The sequence below is a fragment of the Rhipicephalus microplus genome, chromosome 4 (assembly GCF_043290135.1).
Source record: "Rhipicephalus microplus isolate Deutch F79 chromosome 4, USDA_Rmic, whole genome shotgun sequence".
Lineage (NCBI taxonomy): Eukaryota > Metazoa > Arthropoda > Arachnida > Ixodida > Ixodidae > Rhipicephalus > Rhipicephalus microplus.
Genome location: NC_134703.1, coordinates 186,355,606 through 186,371,473, shown reverse-complemented (window position 1 = coordinate 186,371,473; position 15,868 = coordinate 186,355,606). Strand labels below are relative to the sequence as shown.

The 15,868-nt window shown below is 48.0% G+C and overlaps 1 protein-coding gene across 1 annotated transcript in view; it reads right to left on the bottom strand.

Annotated features, from left to right (window-relative positions):
• Positions 1-1,224: 1,224 nt before the first annotated feature.
• Positions 1,225-15,868, bottom strand: part of LOC142814698 (uncharacterized) — a 110,614-nt gene continuing 95,970 nt past the window's right edge. The window contains exons 3-4 of the mRNA XM_075893876.1: positions 9,049-9,174; positions 1,225-1,582 (exon numbers count right to left, since the gene is read on the bottom strand). Coding sequence (XP_075749991.1) covers positions 1,302-1,582; positions 9,049-9,174 — 407 coding nt within the window. The 3' untranslated portion in view covers positions 1,225-1,301. The remainder of the gene's footprint in view (positions 1,583-9,048; positions 9,175-15,868) is intronic.

The following is a 15,868-nucleotide window of genomic DNA, read 5'->3' as shown; positions in this document are numbered from 1 at the left end:
TAAATCATCAGGCTACTCCCACTCATACAAAAACAAGAAACGTAAGAACTTCAAGACAGCCCCAATAATTTGCGCATCGCAAGAATTCATCACTGCAGTTTAGTTCGGTGAAAGGTGTTAGCAACAAGTACAACATTTTAAACCAAAACAAGATCTTTTTTTTTTCACCTGGTTTGGCTGGGGGTGGAGTACGCTTTTTGAGCACTTCCGTCTCTCTTAAAATTTCACTTGGCTCAGCCCTTTTCCTTTCTGTTTTCTGATTGGCTTTGCATGCTATATGTTTATGGCGCGGGCTGATAATCTGATTTTCATACCTCACAATAAAGAATGTTGGACATTACCATGCTGAGGAGCCTATGTAGAGCACTAGAAAATCATTTACTTCATTAGGAATTCACAGTTCCTCCAAAATTGCAACTCTCGGGCTTTCGATGATCGTTTTCATACCTCCTCATATTGCCAGATGTTACGTTAGGGAGGTGGCGGACACCGTTTCTGCCATCAGATAATGAATTACATTGGTCACTTCGCTGGTTCCGCAAGAAATACATGAACAGAGTTCCCGTGACGCTGTCGCTTCTTAGGAATCATCTGGCTAGCATCCGGTGTGTGGCGGGGCCTTCGTTTCTCTACTGAGTTCACCACTCATACTTTAGAACGGTGGCTGCAAGACAGACTCCCCTGCCCCTACTGCGCATGAATCTAGCAAGCTGGCGCAGATTCAAGAGCAAACGCACCACCAGCCGGGTAATAGTAGGCACTTCAATCCTAGGCCCCACAATCACGTTTTTAGGGCAACACGGCATCGCCGCCCTTCCTGGGGCACGGATGCGTAATGTTTCACAATTTAGCTCTGGCACCAGTAGCATAAGTGATGTTTCTAGCAATTCAGGGCTATGCATGCTTACTCTCCGGCATTATAAACAACCAATTGCGTCTTGAGATGGCCCTTCCTGCTATAAAATGGGGCTGCTTTTTTATATTGTCCGAACACCTTGCAGCAAAAAAAAAGACCTGTCGATTGTTACAAGAGTAATGCTCCATTTTCACTGCGTTATGTGTTCGGCGTGTTGAGGGCTTGCGAATATGTCGCTGGCCAAATATCACTCAACCTTATAGTGTAATATAAAAAAGGTGTAAAAAATAAACACCGTGCTAAAACCCAAAAAAAGATAGAACAATCTTAACCTAAAATAGGTTGTACATATTGCAAAGTGGGCGAAGAAACGTGAAAATATTCAATGCATTATAATATTGAGTTGCGAGTTTAACTACGCAATTCTCTAGATAAATTTTTCTTTTTAAATACAACGAGTAAATATGTAAACGAGAAGATACGTACCATCGCAACAAATTTTTATTGTAGCGCTTAACTTTCGCCCAGCCCAACAGAAGTAGTTGTGATTATATTTGGAATCGTTATGGTGCATCACGTAGTGGCACGCTGCGATTTCTGGCTCAAAGTTTATGGCTCGTACAGTGGCCGCTGGTAGTTGGAACGGTGGAAAAAACAAGAAAGGCCACCTGACGCCTTCTTCTTGCAGCGTGGCTGCTAAGATATATGCCATGACCACACCTGGACCTGATGGAAAAAGAATACTCAGTTAGTCGATGACGAATAAGCTTAGCAAAAGAGGTTGTATTGTAAGAACAGCGCTAAAATCGTAGAAAGAGAGAAAAAGGCAGAATAGAGCACTGACTGTCAGCTAAATTTACTAAAAGTGCTGCGAATGCTATTATATGGAGTGTAAAAATAGTGCTCCTGCGCAGCGTGATATAGGTGACCTAAAAAAACAATATTCTCCCTTGGAAAGTAGAAGTGATGGTGTAATTGTGCGTTGATTCGGAGCTTCCTTTAAAAAATTAAGTATTAGTTCTCTTTCATTCTTAGTCGTATGTTTTTTAAGTGTTTTCTGAAACAGAGGACCGAACTTTCATTCTTTGCAGTGTACAGCCATGCGGCTACCATAGCTATTCTGAACATTGCAAGCATGCTGTATTACTCGGTTATTGAAGCATTGCCCTATATATTATATGTATATCTCTGCACATGTCGACGGTATCTAATGCCCCGCCGCGGTGGACTAGTGCCTAAGGTACTCGGCTGCTGACCCGCAGGTCGCGTGTTCGGATTCCGGCTGCGGTGGCTGCATTTCCGATGGAGGCGGATAAGTTATAGGCCCATGTGTTCAGATTTGGGTGCACGTTAAAATACCCCAGGTGGTCGAAATTTCCGGAGCCCTCCACAACGGCATCTCTCACAATCATATGGTGGTTTTGGGACGTTAAACCCCGCATATCAATCATCAACACACACACACACACACACACACACACACACACACACACACACACACACACACACACACACACACACACACACACACACACACACACACACACACACACACACACACACACACACACACACACACACACACACACACACACACACACACACACACACACACACACACACACACACACACACACACACACACACACACACTGTTATGAATTTTTCTCTGTGGCGATGGTAGCGGTGGCGAAGAGCGGCGAGCCGTCGAGCGGACTTTGCTGAAGCCTTAGCCCGAAGGCGAAACAGAGAGGCAATCCGTTTTGAAAACAGCAACAAAAGTAGCGTTTACTGTAGCAGGTTGTCGTTTGTACAGAGCCGGCCAGCACGACAACGTCGGCTGGGGCAAAATCCCTCTAACATGGGGTCGGCACGGCCTTAACTAGCGTTTTGGGACTCTTCTCGGCTGAGGAGACGCAGCCCTACCCGGAACTGCAAAGTGGTTCGGCGGAGGAAGCGACGTTATCCCCGGAACTGCATGGTTCTTCTGCACAGAGGGCGGCGCTGGGAGGGGGGGAGACAATTCGTCGAAACAGGGCTCAATCTCGTGAGACGTGCTCCCGAACGAGGAACATGTCTGTGGCACAACAGCACCCCCGCCGCCAGACAATGCATCCGGAGTTTTGAGCCGTCAGCGCGGCTCGGAAGGAGGGATGCTGTTTGACCGTCGGTACCCGTTCCGCTTTCTCCGCTCGTTGAGACTTTCATAGGCCTGCAGAGGTTCACTTGAACGACGGAGTCGAACACAAAGCCGAACCACTCTGGCCAAAGCAAGCACCCTCCAAATGCTGATCAAATCGCCAGACCAGCAGAAACGAAAATATTTCCTCGAGGTTTAGCTGAGCTAAAAAAAATAGCATCACGAGCAATGGATCTGAGGAGCAATACATAATGTGGACACACCTTTAGCCAAGTGTCAGTGCATGACACTGTTGAACCAAACAGAATTTTTTTGAGCGATTCTCAGTCATGATTTAGGCAGATTATGGACGATCGAAGCTGCTTAGTTTAACTCAATTTGGCCCCGAAACTACAATTTAGAGTACCAAGCAATTCTGAATCACGCACATTGGCGTCGCTTGCAAGCGCCAGACTGTTAAACATAACAAAGTTTGTCATCTTACAAGCAATCATTCAATGCGCGCCGCCAACGATCATCACGACAAGAGTAAGCACGCTTGAAAAAACTAAGAAGATAAGACTGAAAATCAAACTTGTGTGCGTTATACAAAACAAAGTGAAAAGTTGGCCTACATTTACGTGCATACTTAAACGTAATGCAAAACCCCGAAGGTACTTGAAACAGGAAGTTTTACTCAGGCTTCTCTGTTAAAATAAAACACACTGGCTGTTATCTTTTGAAATATTATGAAAACAAAATAATGAAACAAATATAGCAATGCCAGTTTTTTCGATGAGAAGGAAAGTAAAACTTACAAAAATTCAAACGCATTGCTTCCTCATCGGCGAGCAACACAACTAGAAAAGGTTATTCTCAAAACTAACCACGAAAAAAATATACATTCTTGGTAATGTCAAGACGAGGGCCCTCTCAGACGAACTCTGGGGAGTCGCGCACTCCATAGCTTTCGAGGGATCCGGTTTAGAAAAAGGCACAACGAACAAAGCTGTTTGCCGAACTCGGTAGCAGAAACTTTTGACGTACAACTGCTTAACTTGAACAAGAGGGCATCTGCACTGCATCGTTTAGCCCGCCCGTTCAACCAGTAACCCATTCGCCATGGTGGGGAACAACCGCTTGTATTACAGCTCAAGCGCTTGCAACGTTTCCACCCATGCTTGCATCTACGTGGCAGTGAAAAGGATGAGACCAAGCGAAGATTTCGGCGTCAGCTTTTTCTTGAAGTTCCTTTCTCTGTGACGCGCTTCGCGTTTAATCTAGATCTCAGCAGCGACCTCAATTTCAACTGTTTCTTACTGAGCTTTGTCCCGAACCCAGCCCTGATATTGAGTATGGCCTCTGGAGAGCCATGGCGTTTAGCTGCTTTGGGAGGCTTGGCGTTATTCGACTTTGCCTTATGTTTTCGCCGGCGATTCTGCCTAATGAAACTGATCGCCATGCTCAGAGCACTGGTATTCATACTCGCAAGTACACTGCCTTCACTTTGTGAAGTCAAAGCTCCAGACTGGTTAGCTAGCTTTTCCTCGGGCCCGTTGCTAGCTGTCTCTGCTTGCAACAGAACAGGATTCCCGATGCCTTTAAGGCTAACCACCTCGCCTGAAGGTGTCTCTTTAGTTCGTGAGGGTTCTCTCTCCCTTTCCAGGATAACCCATGTTCCCAGGCCTTCGTAGTCTGCCTCCTGCTCTATTTGACGCGATTCATCATGATCACGTGTGCTGCGAAGTGGCTCCGTCTCTGGCGCTTTATGGGGCGCCTCGGCGTCCTTAGCTACGCGATGGGCCTCGACCCCTAACTCCTCGCGATACACCTCAGCGCCTGGCTCTATCCGACGCACTTCGGCGTTTTGCACCTTGTGACCGGCCTCAACGTCAGATACCTTTCGACTTTCCTCAGTGCCCGCGCGCTTTCTCTGACACACTTCAGCGGCTTGCGCATAGCAACGGGCCTCAGCCTCTTGCGCTTTCCTGTTGTCCTTATGATCTAACGCTTTCCGGCGAGCGTCATCATCAAGCGCTACGCGATGGACCTCAGCCTCCATCGCTTTACGGCGCGCCTCATCGTCCCACTGTTTTCGGCAAGCGTCTACTTCTGGCGCTTTACGGCGTGCTTCGGCGCTGTCTCTATCGCTCCGACTTTCAGCAGGATATGAAAGAAAAAAAATATCTTATCAAATTGTATCTAGCCTGGCTAAAATCTCCTGCTTCCTGGTAGGGTAAACAACTCAAAACATGCGCGATTTCGCGCGGCAACAACGTGGCGAGCTTCTCCACCCAAAGGTCGCGGCTAACACCAACATTACTGCAAACAACTGCAAAATTCTCAAGAAAATGCGCGATGTTCTCGCCTGTCTGAAAGTTGTGGAGCTGATGTTTCGCTCGCTCCCATTTAAGCGCTTGAATTTTAAGATCAAGCGCTTTCATTCTGAGAGAATGTTCTCTCCTTTTTTGACACTCCTCGGCCTTCCATTGTTCGTGCCTTTGAGCTTCGAGGTCTTCACGGTTTTTCTCGGCCTTCTGCTTTTGCTCACAAATGAGCTCCCAAAACTCGTCAGCCTCATCGGCAGTCACATTTTCTACCCGCATCACCTCGAGAATCGCTTCCTTTGTTTTAGCGGACCCGGCGGAAATCCCCATGGCTCCACAAATTTCGAGGAGGTCCTCCACAAGGTATTGCTCCATCGCGATCTCGTCCCTCGTGATGCTCCACTACTGATATTCACCGTACTCCAAAACTAATCTCGTGGTTTAAAGTAGGTGAATATTAAATTATAACCACCAAAACAAAACAAATCAAAACACTCTCCTAACAATTGCCTGTGCTAGAGAGGTCTGGCGAAATGAACAGGAAACGTTGGGCACTCACCCAACCAAAGTAGCCGACGATGGTCCAACTCGTGGCTGCCGTCGAGCAGTATCAGGCCTTCAGGGATCCGGTCCAACTTGCCAATGTTGAGATCCGGGGTTGCTTGTCCCCGCTTGCCGAACGATGAGAACGGGGTAGCGTATACCAGCGTATGCAAACGCTAATATCAGGTCGGTCGTGCTCGAGCTTCCAGGGGTCCGATCCGGCGTGCCAAACGTAGGGTAGCGTTTCACAGCGTAGCCAAACGCTATCACGGTGGTCGTCCTCGTGCTCAGAAATCCGATCAGACTTGCCAAAAGTAGGATATGTCTTCCCACCGCTGCCACCACTGTTATGAATTTTTCTCTGTCGCGATGGTAGCGGTGGCGAAGAGCGGCGAGCCGTCGAGCGGACTTCGCTGAAGCCTTAGCCCAAAGGCGAAACAGGGAGGCAATCCGTTTTGAAAACAGTAACAAAAGTAGCGTTTACTGTAGCAGGTTGCCGTTTGTACAGAGCCGGCCAGCACGACAACGTCGGCTGGGGCAAAATCCCTGTAACATGGGGTCGACATGGCCTTAAATAGCGTTTTGGGACTCTTCTGCGAGACCAGTTCCCCGGAATGGCACAGTGGCTCGGCTGAGGAGACGCAGCCCTACCCGGAACTGCAAAGTGGTTCGGCGGAGGAAGCGACGTTATCCCCGGAACTGCATGGTTCTTCTGCACGGAAGGCGGCGCTGGGAAGGGGGGAGACAATTCGTCGGAACAGGGCTCGATCTCGTGAGACGTGCTCCCGAACGAGGAACATGTCTGTGGCGCACGCACGCACGCACGCACGCACACACACACACACACACACACACACACACACACACACACACACACACACACACACACACACACACACACACACACACACACACACACACACACACACACACACACACTGTCTAAAGCTTGCAAGGAGTGGAAAACAAGCAATTGGTATCATATCTGGTGGCTCTTTTCTAAATATTAAGATACCTTATTACGTGCGGCATAACATGCAAAAGTCTTTGATCACTCTGTTTTTTACTGGTCCATTTTTATCGTCTTTTACTTTCTGCAGGAGGGTTTCGCAAATAGGTATGATAATGATGTTAGGAATGCGGCACCTTTTATTCTTTTATAATTGTTGTCTTGACTGATCTCATGCTTGTGCTCACATGACTTCTTAAGGGGCTCTTTTTATTTTATTTGGTACCCCCTATCAAATGAAGCACATTCTCAGCACTCCGGCGCTGATAGGACCAGCATGTAGATGCATTATCAAATAATGAAAGGTGCACATCTAAGTACTGAATTCAGTTGTCTTTAGGGAATTCAAACGTAATTTTGAGCCTCCTGGAGTGCTCATTGAATGTGTTGAGAGCACGCTCAACTTTTTTCAATAAAAATGGCAGCATATCCACGGAGTGAATGATGGAAAGTGGGGCGAAGCATTCGTCCGTCCATGCGTCCGTCTGTGTGACCGTCCATGCGTCTGTTAGTGCGCCCGTCCCTGCATTCGTTCATGCATCCGCCCCTGCGTCCGTTCATGCGTACATTCATGCATCTGTCTGTGTGTCCGTTCGTCCATCTATTCAACACTCCAAGTCCCACCATCTCGCATCTTTTCCTCATATATTCCCCATATAGAAGCACCGCCATTCAGTGGACATTCCAAGGACTAAACGAGAGGTGGCACACGCACACTTTCTTACGGCTTGCGCTTCGGGTCTACTTCCCACCTTCAACCACCTTGAGTTCATGGTATAAACTAGTCCACTGTATTCATGGCACTGCGGCCCAATGCTCGCTAAACCTTTCTAAAACCAAGGAGGTTACACCCAGCGAGTATAATGTAGCAACCCTTTCTTGTCCGATAGTGCTCAATGTACATGCTAATGGCTGCTAATGGGGATCGCAGCGTGCGCGTTGACTAAAAGCCGAATGCTCCTGTCTCTCCTTCCTCATTAGTAGCCATTGGCACGTATATTGAGCACTATTTTTTATTGTTCAACAACGCACAGAAGAACTCTTGGCACCACTTTGGAGGTCAAATGTTATACCTATTTTGGATATGTGCCACTGGTGGTTATGTTGTAGGCCCGTGTGCTCAGGTTTGGGTGCGCGTTCGTTAAAGAACCGCAGGTGGTCGAAATTTCTGGAGCTCTCCACTACGGCGTCTTTTATAATCATTTGGTGCTTTTGGGACGTTAAACGCAAATATTATTCCATTATTTTTGAAATACTGCAATGATCGACGGGCGTGGGCGATAGGAGGACGAGACGAGATGTGAAGGCGTTGCAATATGGAGTGGCCGTAAACGTTTCTACGTCGGTGAGGTGCAAATAACTGGTGGTTGAAGGAAGCATACTGAATTTTCTGTATCTGTATATGTTTTGACATTAATTGATTATACAAAGTTAATAAATATGAATTGCCGGAGCAGGGGCTAGTCAGCGCTTCAGTATCAAATAACGTTGCTCCGCAGCTGTTACACACGCTGAGGGATTGTAATATTGAGTATCACAATGCGAGCGACCTGACTAAACTTTTAAGTGCGTATTTTCGCAGTCACTTTGTTGATTGAGACGTCGAATTATTTGTGCCGTATGCGCGCATAATATGATCGGTTATATACAACTATGTGCGACACTTGACTAAAGGGAAGCGTATCATGGCGAGTGCAACAGTCAGTGTTACTGACGTTCTGACCAGTGTATCTTGTTTGTAGTGCACAGAACTCTACTGTGCCTATCTTGGTACATCACTAGTTAAAAAGACGAGCACCATCCAGACGTAGGCATTTAAGTATGTACATACAAATAGAAGCGTTCAAAGTTGATTAGCTGTGCGACGACTAGCGTCACATTTAAAACACATTGAGTGTTCACGGGGAGGGCACTTAGTGTGGTGTATCGTGTTATTTCTGATGTTATAGAAAATTTTTGTTTTTACCTCACCTCTTGTCACATCACACATCTATTACTGCAAGGGTGAAAGTGAATGTCATCGTGAGTTCAGGTGCGCACAAACCCAATTGAGGAGAATCGATTCGATCCAGAGCAGGGGAAATTTTTTTTATGTTTTAAAAAAATTCTGGTCTACCTCCTGTGGAGAAAAATTGTGATAATGTCAGAAGAGAAATGCTGGAAAACTGATGGTGGCCATTGATGGCCGACTTACCTCCAATAGCGTACAACGCCATAACAACTGCGTAAGCTGTTCCACTATCAGCGCTGTACTCAGAAATGAGATAGGGTAGTAATATGTTCACAGGAGCTGACAAAGCCATGACCAGACGCAGCGTCGCTGTAAAGAAAGACAAAAATCCAGGTTTCACCGCGAAGACTCGGTGATCAATGCAATAGCAGATTATGTCTATATATGCCTGTCTTACAAACACATTTTAGTTGGTTATACCAAGGACGTTATAAAGTGCTGGAGTGGAAATTCTTGCCCATAAGTGAAGCCGTGCCAACCGTAAGATGGCGGCTGCGGCAGCCATTTTACGATGGGCATGATGAGCTGTTCATGTTCGGTGATTCAGATGGAGCGTTTTTATCGCACGCTTAACGAGTGTAACGTGACAACCTTTTAGGGTCAGGTAGTGCTCAAAGTGCGCCTGGTGTTACTATTTTTATTTAGTAAGCCTCGAATTCCTGGCGAATTGGTAGGAGATTAAGTCACCAATACTAGTCTTTGCGGAACATTTCCTCGAAAACATTCACCTTTTAATTTATATTCAACATAGCTTTTAGAGCAACGAAGCATAGCCATTTGATCTCTAAGTGGGAACGACTGGGAAATAACGTGTTTCTCAGATCTTTCGAGTGCAAAAGCTCGCTTCACTACTGCTGGCGAATCATTGCGGAAGCTTTCACACCAGCAATTTCTTTAAACCTCCTTCGGTTGTACTCCCTCACGCATGCATCTGAGTAATACATCATTTGTTCACCTGGGAATCACAGACCTTTCTTACGCGCTTTCTGTATTGCTTGATGATTGTGTATTGCTTGATGAGTTCTAATAAAGGATTGCTAACATTCTAATATTTCTTTGCAGTTACTGGGAACGAAGTGAGGATAAGTGGCGGGGCTTAAAATAAATATTTCACTATCTTCATCATAACTCGCACGAACATAGCACATGTGTACACTGAGGAACTCAAATTCGCTATTGAGTAGCTTGACACCTCAGTGTGAATGGACTCAGTGTGATGTAGAAGTGTTACCGGCAGGGTCATGTGGCTTTCTCAAAGTTGGTAGTGTGATGTTTATAGCAGGCGTGTTTCCACTGTTCCAAGACGGCAAGTTAGTCTCTTCGAGTGCACTGACTCAAACTCACCAGGAGAGTACAAAGCCCTTTTAAAGAGAGTTGTATACGTGGCAAGTTGAATATCTCGGAAACGTACAACATATACTTTTTTATTTGTTAAAGCACACAGGAAGGCTTCTACGTCTATTTAACAGTGGAGCGCAGCTGATGTCGCAAGAGAGGCAGAGAGAGGCTGATGAAAAATAAATAAATGATAAGGACGCTTTTTTTTGTCACCCGTCACGGGGGCACGAATCAGCGCCTTGTGGCTAGGAGGCCTTGTATCTTCGAAAGTGTGGGAAAACAGAGGTCCTCTACCGTCACCACAGGCAGACCGAGGAGGCGATAATTACTCGCCATGATGCATTGTTCTGTGGCCATGTTACAGCAGGAGCCTATTGGGGGACCTTTAAGGTTTGTCTTCAGAAGTTGAACGCAATAGCGATATCCAGTCCCTAGAACTTACGTCAACCATTTAGTGCATTATTTTATTGCGATAGCAAATATATGCTTTTTACCATTGCCAAAGCTGCAGTAGTACATGATCATCATCATCATTTCTTGATCACCACGCCACGCCTCTCGCGCAGCTGATGCTAGCTCGAGCTGCGCGAGGATTGGAGCAAGCTCACGCGCCCGGCGGTTTGGACGTGGCAGCCGCCACCGCTCGGCTTCAGCGGAATCGCTTTTGATAATGAAGTGGCGAGACAACGACACGACCACGTTGGCCGCCGTTACGTCTTCGTCGCTCACTCCATTGGTGACCCCGAGAACGCGCCCTTCGACACGCCATCGGCTGCCATGTTTCCGCGACTCGGCCCGCCAGTGCCGCCATTCCAGTCGACCTACCCCAAGGTATGGTTTATGCAGCTCGGCAGCGTTCTTACGGTGAATGGCATCACAGACCAGCCACTGATGCACGCCATTATTCTCGACGCCCTTCCGGTAGAGCTGCGCCATCTCGCTGCCACTTCAAGCACCAGCCCGCTGCCCTACGATTCCCTCTGCACTGCGGTGCTCGCCCGCTACGGCCACACGTACCGCCAGCTTCCGTTTACGCACACCTGGCAGGTTACCCAAACGTCACAGAGCAAGGTACGAACTGGTGCGAGCCCTCCATTGACCACTACCGCGGTACCCCGGCTTCAACTACTCTACCCCTGCACCTGACCACGACCACGAGGTAGAAGACGCCCCCACTGCGACTGACCTCCCCTCCAAGAGGTACATTCCCTCAGAGCTCCCGTGCATAGATCCGTCGCACGTGCGTGCCACCTGCACGACCTCCATGACATCGACGGCACGCGACACCTACCTGGCCGCACGCCTCGGAGTTTGGCTCAAACATCCTTCCGCCCACTATTCACGTCCCGGTCGCGGAACATTTACCATCCCCATTGTCCGAAGGGGGTTCTCTACCAGCCTCAATGCTCTGCGCGTCCTGCCAGCAGCAACCAGCAGCGCCCTCACAGTCTCCCGCAGCCGAAGTTAAAGCCACCAGCCATCAACCACGGCCAAACTTCCGAGACGCTGCGACTATGACCAACGCTCCTGAGGACAACGTGCCTGGTCCGCCTATGCCACAGCAGACCGCACATCTCACGCCTGACATACAGGCACCCATCTTCCATACCAACCTGCGCACGAACCCACGTGCGCCGACTACTGAAGGTGCTTCCCCAAGCCAAGGTACGCCCACTGAGCCTCCTCCAGGGTCTACATCTGATGGATCACATGACATGCCTCCTTCTGAGTTCTTGACGAAAACCGTGGGCCAGCTGGTGGGTAACTGGAATATAGGCACACCCTTTTACAAGCCACATACGTCATTCACCTCTACCCGACGTGTACATTGCTACTTACCCCCTGCCAACGTAAGTGGTCAAGTCCACTCATATTCAATTACCGCTCAAGTCACGACACCCGTATACCGACATCGGCGCCAGCACTGTGCACGCCCACGAAAGCACCATCGAAGCCATTGCTTGTTGATGGGTGGTCTGCAAGACGTCACAACGCCGCTTCTAATTGCTTCGTGCGCAGAGGCCAAATCAACTTTTGTACACCCGCCCACCCTGAACGCACCTCTATCTGCAATGCTCACTTGAGACACCCTGTGCGCTCCCAGCTGGCCCCAGCTGGTCATCTTGTCACCCACTTGTGTACAAACACAGCGACCGAACGCTTACTTCTTCGTCCACTGCGCAACTACCAGTGTCGCCCACCAGAGACACACTGGTTCCCGATGGTCACTACATGTTGACAACCTAGACTTCCCAAATGGACACCTTGCAGATTGTTGTTCATGTATATAGTCTTTTTCTGTTTCTTTGTTATATACACTTCAAATCGCGCAATGCACAGGGTGTGGGGGAGCCCTGTAGAACACGATCATCATCATTTTTTGATCACCACACCGCGCCTCTCGCGCAGCTGATGCTAGCTCGAGCTGCGAGAGGATTAGAACGACCTAACGCGCCTGGTGGTTTGGACGTGGCAGCCGCCGCCGCTCCGCTGCGGCAAAATCGCCTTTGATAATAAAGTGCGAGACAGCGACACGACCACGTTGGCCGCCGTGACGTCTTCCTTGCTCGCTGCACTGCCGTCATGCATCGTATATGTATACGCATGTATATTTAGGAAAACTCCAAAAAATCACAGCTTTGCCGCAAAGTTGAAGCAATGAACGCGATAGCAACGAATTGGAAGGTCTCGCGCAGAATGAAAAGCAGATTGAAACGTACCCCACGTTTCTCACGCGCAAATGACGTACGAAACCTACTCACACGTGCAGATGCACGAGAATAAGCGCCTCAGTTGTTACTTCGCTGTGTCTGAAAAGCTTGCGCTTTTCGCAAACGAAGACTGCAATAATTGCAGTAACCTTTGTGCGCCTGGTAACTACAACAGAAGCGGGACAAATTAAGCGCAATCGTAGGCGTGAAATATTAGAGCACGCGTCACCGCGCGATGTGGTGACACGCGTTCATTGCGCCATCTTGCTGGCAATGCTGAAAGCACGATGATTCCCCGAGATAGCGAGTGCGTGGCGGGGTTATCTCCGGCTGTTCCAATCGCCATGCTCCCGAGTGAAACTAACGTGTATATATACTTTTTCAGTTTCCGAACTCTCGGCTTCGCCTACGGGGAGAAGGCGGCCGGCCACACTTTCTGCCACCGCGGCGCTGCAGGACAACTTTGTTCCAATCGAATAAACGTCGTCTGCTACAGCTAGGAAGCAGACGACGTTCATTCTAAATCACCATATTGACAAAATCACCAAACCACTAAATCGATGAAATCACTAAGAAGGGACGGCGAGCAAAACGCTAAATCAAGGCAACTAAAATTGTGGGAGATAAGCAAGAAATATGTTGGTGCCTCAGCGTTTAAAATACATATGTCGGTCAAAAGAATAATATCTTCTATAACTCGCCCTCTTTGATCAGTTTTTTGGCTGCCCCAGAGAGTACAATAAGCGTTAAAATCACTGACTAAAACAAATGGCTCTAGCAGTTGTCTTGTTAGGCTCTCGAAGTCATGAATGGTTAAAGGTTGATGAGGTGTTATATACAAGGAACAGCTGGGGATGGTTTTATGTGCTAAAATGGTGATCGCGATAGCCTCCAGAGATGTCTTAGGCGTCATTGCTCGGCTTGGGATGCCACCTTGTATAAAGATGGCGACACCGCCCAACAGTCTGTTAGCATGTTTAGTCCTTTCGGAGCATGGTATAACGTTTTGAGAAATTTTTTCACCCAAGTTGGTCTCTTGGAGACAAAATACCCCTGGTGAGAGTGATTTATAGAAGTCCTTGATGTCACCTAAATTATGGATAAAACCTCTACAGCTCTATTGTACAATAAATGCCATGATGGGGTGAACAAAGTAAAAGTAAGCAAATATATACATACAAAGCGTTCAGAAATTTACAATAGTAGGTGACACATGCACGGTGATTGAATAGAGATGATTGTGTGCTGTCTGTCACCAGAAAGCGAACTGTATTTTTTGCAGGGCCTTTGTCAGGCTTTGCGACTGGGGCTTTGTCTTTTTGAGGTGGTCGAGAGACTCGCACTGCTCCCTAGGTAGTACCTGTGCCGGTGGGGGAGACGTGTCCATCGCCGCCGTTGAGGTGCTGGACAGCCGCTCCACCGAGTGGTGTTTTCTTTGGGTAGGCTTCGGCCCAGAGGACGATGCCTTCGACCCCATCAGGCCAGAGTTCGACGGTACCTCTATAGCTGCAGGGATGCCCTGGCAGCTGTTAGAGCTTGCAGCAGTGGTCTGTGTGGCCATGTGAACTGAAGGCAGGCCTACCTTGGCTGTTCCTGCCTTGTGGGCTGGCAGCAGTCGCCCAGGCACACTGCGTGTGGCCTGTGCGACTGCGTGTGGCCTAGGTGACTGCCTGTGGTCGCTGTGGTGCTACCTCCTGTTCCACCACTTCGGCAAGAGATTTCCGCAGAGAGTATGGGGAGAGACGACACCTTGTTTTGTTGTGTGTGACTTGCATAGCAATGATTTCTTTTTCTTTGTTACATTCCGCGCAAGCTCTGGAATACGCCGGATGTTCCCCATCGCAATTTGCGCAGAGGAAATTGGCCTTGCAGTAGTCGTCAGACGGGTGCCCTGTTGTACCACACCACGCACAATTAAGCTGCCCACGGAAACTTTGCAAAGATTGCCCAAATCTTTGGCACTTGAAGCAGTGCCGTGGATTCGGGATGTAGGGCCTGAAAGGAACTTTAAGGTAGCTGGTTACTCTTTTCTCAGGTAAGTTGCATGTAGCGAAAGTAAGAATGATGTGTTTAGTGGGTATTTCTTTGTCGTCTTTCCGGATTTTAATGCGCTGGACCTGTATGACGTTCTCTTCTTTCCAGCCCTCCAAAAGGTCGCTGTCTGTGAGATCAATTAGCTCATCTTCGGAGACACCTCTTACCGCGTTCTTTGGGCGATGGACTGTGACAGTGATGGGCATGTTGCCAAATGCTACAAGCTTTGCCAGATTTTGGAATTGCAACTTGTACTTCACTTCGACTAGAAGTTCCTCACTGGCCATATTGGTGGCCTTGTAGCGACTTCCGATGGTCTCAGCGAGACTCTTTGGCACTAGAGATGGAGAAAGATTTCGTGCTTTCTTGTCTGAGCTCTCGCATTGCATAACATGATACTTGGGAAATGAGTCTGTTTTCTTCGAAAGGAGCTCGTTGGTCGCATTTTTGCGCCCTCTTTTAGGTGGGGATAATTGAGAAAAGGGTTAGGTGAGCCCATGATAGAAGTATTGTTCGGTAATAATGCCAGTGACCCACCATTGAGCCCAATGAGGAGACAGGACAGAGGTTGTGGTGAAGCAAGCCCTGATGTGAATGTTCTACATTATCACTGTAACATACTATGGTCTACCTTAGGTTGGGGAGCCACACACGGTTAGCCCTCGCCGAGCTCCTTGACGCTATCATAACATTATGCCATGTCATTCTGCCATAAAAAAGTTTAACTTTAAATCGTTGAGATCCCCAGAACTTTGGACCATAGGTAGCAAATGCAACAACAGAAGACTTCAAGAATTCAGTGTCAATTCAATGAGTGCATTTCCTCTTCAAGTGCAATAAATATTGGTTTGTTGTAAGCTGGGGCTCTGATTTTTACCTCTAGGAATGACAAGTCACAGTTACAAGCCTGCATTTGTCTT